The 5,688-nt window shown below is 43.5% G+C and overlaps 1 protein-coding gene across 4 annotated transcripts in view; it reads right to left on the bottom strand.

Moving 5' to 3' along the window:
- Positions 1 to 3,990: 3,990 nt before the first annotated feature.
- The window catches only part of LOC133622903 (beta-crystallin B3-like), an 11,253-nt gene continuing 9,555 nt past the window's right edge, over positions 3,991 to 5,688 (bottom strand). For all 4 annotated transcript variants that reach the window (XM_061985745.2, XM_072914214.1, XM_061985746.2 and 1 more), the window contains exons 3-6: positions 5,030 to 5,148; positions 4,824 to 4,956; positions 4,614 to 4,756; positions 3,991 to 4,551 (exon numbers count right to left, since the gene is read on the bottom strand). In XM_061985745.2, coding sequence (XP_061841729.1) covers positions 4,308 to 4,551; positions 4,614 to 4,756; positions 4,824 to 4,956; positions 5,030 to 5,148 — 639 coding nt within the window. In that variant the 3' untranslated portion in view covers positions 3,991 to 4,307. The remainder of the gene's footprint in view (positions 4,552 to 4,613; positions 4,757 to 4,823; positions 4,957 to 5,029; positions 5,149 to 5,688) is intronic.

Genomic DNA, 5,688 nt, shown 5'->3' with positions numbered 1-5,688 from the left:
TCTAAATTGGCCCGCCAACTCCCCTGACCTTAGCCCCATAGAAAATCTGTGGGGTATTGTGAAAAGGAAGATGCAGAATGCCAGACCCAAAAACGCAGAAAAGTTGAAGGCCACTATCAGAGCAACCTGGGCTCTTATAACACCTGAGCAGTGCCAGAAACTCATCGACGCATTAACGCAGTAATTGAGGCAAAAGGAGCTCCAACCAAGTATTGAGTATTGTACATGCTCATATTTTTCATTTTCATACTTTTCAGTTGGCCAACATTTCTAAAAATCCCTTTTTTGTATTAGCCTTAAGTAATATTCTAATTTTGTGACACACGGAATTTTGGATTTTCATTTGTTGCCACTTCAAATCATCAAAATTAAATGAAATAAACATTTGAATGCATCAGTCTGTGTGCAATGAATAAATATAATGTACAAGTTACACCTTTTGAATGCAATTACTGAAATAAATCAAGTTTTTCAAAATATTCTAATTTACTGGCTTTTACCTGTATATAAATATATATATATATATATATTCACTTGATGAAAAGTCATGTATCATAACTTATGCTTGGAAGGTATGATGGTAGATATAACAGGTTTGTGTTGTTTTTTTTTACTAAATGTATTAGTATTATTAACAGGACACGTAGTACATAGTCACAACTATAAAGTACAAACTACAAAAGCAGTGAAGTTGTCACGTTGTGTAAATGGTAAATAAAAAGAGAATACAACAAATCCTTTTCAACTTATATTCAATTGAATAGACTGCAAAGACAAGATATTTCATGTTCACACTGAGAAAACTTTGTTATTTTTTGCAAATATTAGCTCATTTGGAATTTGGTGCCTGCAACATGTTTCAAAAAAGCTGGCACAAGTGGCAAAAAAGAGTGAGAAAGTTGAGGAATGCTCATCAAAGACTTATTTGGAACATCCCACAGGTGAACAGGCTAGCTGGGAACAGGTGGGTGCCATGATTGGGTATAAAAGCAGCTTCCATGAAATGCTCAGTTATTCACAAACTGTCATGACTTGGACTTTGGCTTGGTTTGTTCTCCCGAGGTGCAAGTGAATTGGACTGGTCAAGGCTTGAAGGTGGGTACATGATTTATTTAAACTATCAAAAAAGGAATAAACGAAAAGCGCGCACAGGGGCGGAGGTACAAAACTAGACTATAAACACAAAACTTGCGCATTGGCAGAAACTATGAACAAATTAAACAAAACACTAACTGTGGCTTAATAAACAAAAACTTACTTGGCATGGACATGAAGTGCGCAGAGGTGGACAGAGTGTGACAGGGGGCATAAATGCGGGGATGTCGTCAGGACGAACAACAGAAAATGAATGAACTTAAATACTATGGACATGATTAGTGAAAGCAGGTGCGTGACTCAAAACGTGAAACAGGTGCGTGACGTGACAGGTGAAAACTCATGGTTGCTATGGTGACAAACAAGAGTGCACAATGAGTCCAAACGTGGAACAGGTGAAACTAATGGGTAATCATGCAAACAAGACAAGGGAGTGAAAAGCCAGAAACTAAACAAAACATGACTTAAAACAAAACATGATTACACAGACATGACACAAACAAGGATGGGGCGAGGGTCACCACTTTGTCAACAAATGCCTGAGCAAATTGTTTAAGAACAACATTTCTCAAGCAGCTATTGCAAGGAATTTAGGGATTTCACCATCTACGCTCCGTAATATCATCAAAAGGCTCAGAGAATCTGGAGAAATCACTGCACGTAAGACCAACGTGACCTTGGATCCCTCACGCGGTACTGCATCAAAAAGCAACATCAGTGTGCAAAGGATATCACCACATGGGCTCAGGAACACTTCAGAAAACCACTGTCAGTTACTACAGTTGGTCGCTGCATCCGTAAGTGCAAGTTAAAACTCTACTATGCAAAGCCAACGCCATTTATCAACAACACCCAGAAACGCTGCCGGCTTCGCTGGGCCCGAGCTCATCTAAGATGGACTGATACAAAGTGGAAAAGTGTTCTGTGGTCTGACGAGTCCACATTTCAAATTGTTTTTGGAAACTGTGGACGTCGTGTCCTGTGGAACAAAGAGGAAAAGAACCATTCGGATTGTTCTAGGGTGAAAGTGTAAAAGCCAGCATGTGTGATGGTATGGGGGTGTATTAATGGCCAAGACATGGGTAACTTACACATCTGTGAAGGCACCATTAATGCTGAAAGGTACATACAGCTTTTGGAGCAACATTTGTTGCCATCCAAGCAAGGTGATCATGGACGCCCCTGCTTATTTCAACAAGACAACAGCGTGGCTTCGTAATAAAAGAGTGCGGGTACTAGACTGGCCTGCCTGTAGTCCAGACATTGAAAATGTGTGAAGGCTAAAATATGAGAAATGTATTATTAGTATATTATGCATAAAAATGTGTTTTCTTTTGTATTATTTTTTTAATGAATGAAGTAACATTTATTACAACCTATTTCCAGAACACAATATAGAATGTGAGAAATAACAGGATAAAGCATACATTTATCATTTGTTTTCAAAACGCTTACAAAAAAGTGGCGCCCCAAAAATGTACTGTGGGACCGCATATTTATGGCTTGATGGGGTCCCTGGGACCCCATTTTGAAAATTCCTAGGGCCAAGACTGACGTAGTATTGGTGCATGCAAAAGAGCAGCGGGCGGCTGTGGCCTGCGGGCCGCTTCTAATACCAATCAAATATCATTCCGGGGGCCATAGATCATTCATTCAGATCTGACCCTCGGGCCTTCACTTTGACACCCCTGATGTGAGGCAACCCCTAAATTCCGAACCCCCATACACAAGACTCGTGAAGGCCCCCACCACCCCATAAACCCAACTTCACCGCCCCATACACACTCTGGATCTCCAGCCCAGCAGTCTGCTCGATCTCCAGCCCAGCAGCCAGCTGGCCTGGCACGGAAGCGCTCGTGAGGTGCTTGCGGCCGGCCTCCTCGTCAGCCACTAATGTGGCAAGTCCATGGACGCCCCCGTGCTATCAGCAGTCATGTCTAGGACCTCAGCGTGAACAACAATGGCTTCTGCAGATTTGGTCCCGCTCACGTCCGCCTCTTCGTCTGCCACTAATGTGGACAATTCTAGATGCCAACCTTGCCAGCGGTCGGTGGAGTTCCTGGCTCGTCCCCGCTGGCTTTGGGGGCACTTGGCCTGGCAACTACTCCCTCCGACTTCCAGTAACTTCAAACCTAGTTTTTCTTCGGACATCTGGAGTCCGTCCTTTAGGAGTCGGGGTCAATTCTTGATGTTTAGTTTGGTAATATTATCCTAAGTTTACTTTTGTTTCAGGGCCCTCTTTAGTTTTCACAGTTGCCATGGTTGTTGCACCTGCCTCTGATTAGTGGTCAAGACACTCTCCTGCTCCTGATCACTAATCAGAGAGCTATGCCTGTCTGGTCGTTCCAATCGGCCTGGCAGTCTGTTCGCGCTCCGCGACAAGTTACGTTTGGCTTAGTTTTTCATTTTTATGCTATGCTAGGCTACGCTGCCTCCAGTTTATATTGTGCCTCTTAGTTTGGATTGAATCGTCATTCCTACCGTTGATCCGCCTCCTGCCGTTTCCTTCTGCATCTTGGAAACACCACCTTCGCAGACATGCGACCCAATCGTAACGGTAATAAGTACACTACTTACAGTATAAACACTTTGTAGGGCGCAACATGCTGACAGATTCAGCTTCATGGTGAAAACTCCTTCCTAGCTAGGCAACACATTTCAGTCTATAAACTACTGCCATCTAATGTCTTGGAATAGCAACTGCATGCAAAGTCTAGTGTACGATGCTTGCAAATGAGAGTCAGAAATGTTAGAAAACAAGATACAACAACTAACAACGCACACAAAAGTTGAGTACTGGTGTTGATTCCGAGGTACCAGGAATTGGTACCGTATCAATACAAATGTGAAAGGTACCAATCCCTAAGTCAATGTAGGACACAGAGATGTAGAGAATGTGATGCACTCTGTTTTAATAGAAAGCTGACATACAGTTTATAGTTTGCACTCCTGTTGAGTCACATGACAGAATACATGATTAATAAAAGTGGATGAGTATGTTCACACACAGTAGCTATGTTTCCTCTCTGGGTAGTATTGGCCTACACTTTAGTTTATTACATCACCAACAAACACCAATTCCATGTCAAAGACTTTATTATATATATAGAATTCTATTGGCCCCTGAAACATTAATGGCACTGATTTGTGGGCCCAAGCAGCATCTCTCGTGGTTAGTGAAGGCGGGGGCTCGAGGCCGGGCTGTAACCTGCTCAGCTGGCCCCAGCTTTGGCAGAGGGAGCAGGCGGCACTGGAATGGGATCTGGGTCCGGACCAGGACCCGGAGCTGGGTCCGGAGCAGAGAAGCAGCCCCTTTTGTGCCACTGCATGTCCCGCACACGTCGGACTGACTGAATCTGCGGTACTGGGGCCTCCCAGTCGTTCCAGTGCTTGAAATCCCCTTGCTCGAATATAAACTGGCGCCCCCTATAGCCGGGGTACCGGTACCCGACCCATCTGGAGGGGGCAGAGCACATTCAAATATAATATTTTCATTCGAGAAAATGTGGAAGTCTTACGTTCCGTGAAGAGCTTTGACACTTGCGACGCGGTCCTGAAAACCGTGACCCCACAGACTGGGGACGTCGTCATCAATGATCTCCATCTTGCGACCTGTGAAGGCGGGGTTCTCAAACAGGTGCAGCTTGTGCTCAGCACCGTCCTGCAGATGGAAGATACACACGGTGATGTTGACGTGGTTGACATGGACGCTGAGACTTTCTACCCACCACTTTGAGCGGCCTTAGAGACAACAGGCAGTAGCTGTTCTGACTGTTGGTCCACGTGTCCCAGCGAGGGTACTGGCCTTTTTCCAGAATGAACTGTTCCCCCTTGAAGCCGTGCCGGTCATAACCCACCCAGCTGCCAGGACAGAAGAAGACACAAAGCTGATACAACAATTCCCACACATGTGAACATAAGAAATATGACTTACGGCCCAGATTCTACGATCACCGAGCCGACCTTCTTGAGACCTTTGTCTAGCACATCTTTACACTCTGCGGAGAATTCAGCCTTGCTGCCCTGGAAGTTCTCGAATTCAAACAGCACCAACTGGACCACAAAGAAAAATGATGTATTTAAAAAAACTGGGTGCTTGCAGTTTGCCATAGATCAGACCTGGGAAAATCTAGACCCGTTAAGCTTTTCAATCTGGCCCGCCGGACATTCTTAAATATTTTTTTTAGATGTTTAAGTTGTAAAGTGTAGCTGCCATTATGATGTGCACTCATCTTTTCTAATGACCGTTAAGTCTTCAACTATTCTAAGTATTTCAATGCTTGGAATCTGCATGATATACTAGTTACTATGGTCATCTAATTAGTTACTATGCTCATCTAATTAGTTACTATGGCATACTTGCCAACCTTGAGACCTCTGATTTCGGGGGGTGGGGGGTGGGGGGCGGGGGGTGTGGTCGGGGTGGGGCGGGGGGCATGGTTGGGGGCGTGGTTAAGAGAGATATATATATATATATATATAAAAGAAATACTTGACTTTCAGTGAATTCTAGCTATATATATATATATATATATATATATATATATATATATATATATATATATATATATATATATATATATACATAAATAA

The sequence above is a fragment of the Nerophis lumbriciformis genome, linkage group LG12 (assembly GCF_033978685.3).
Source record: "Nerophis lumbriciformis linkage group LG12, RoL_Nlum_v2.1, whole genome shotgun sequence".
Lineage (NCBI taxonomy): Eukaryota > Metazoa > Chordata > Actinopteri > Syngnathiformes > Syngnathidae > Nerophis > Nerophis lumbriciformis.
Note: the sequence above shows the minus strand (reverse complement) of the source record. Positions and strands in the feature narration are given on the sequence as shown.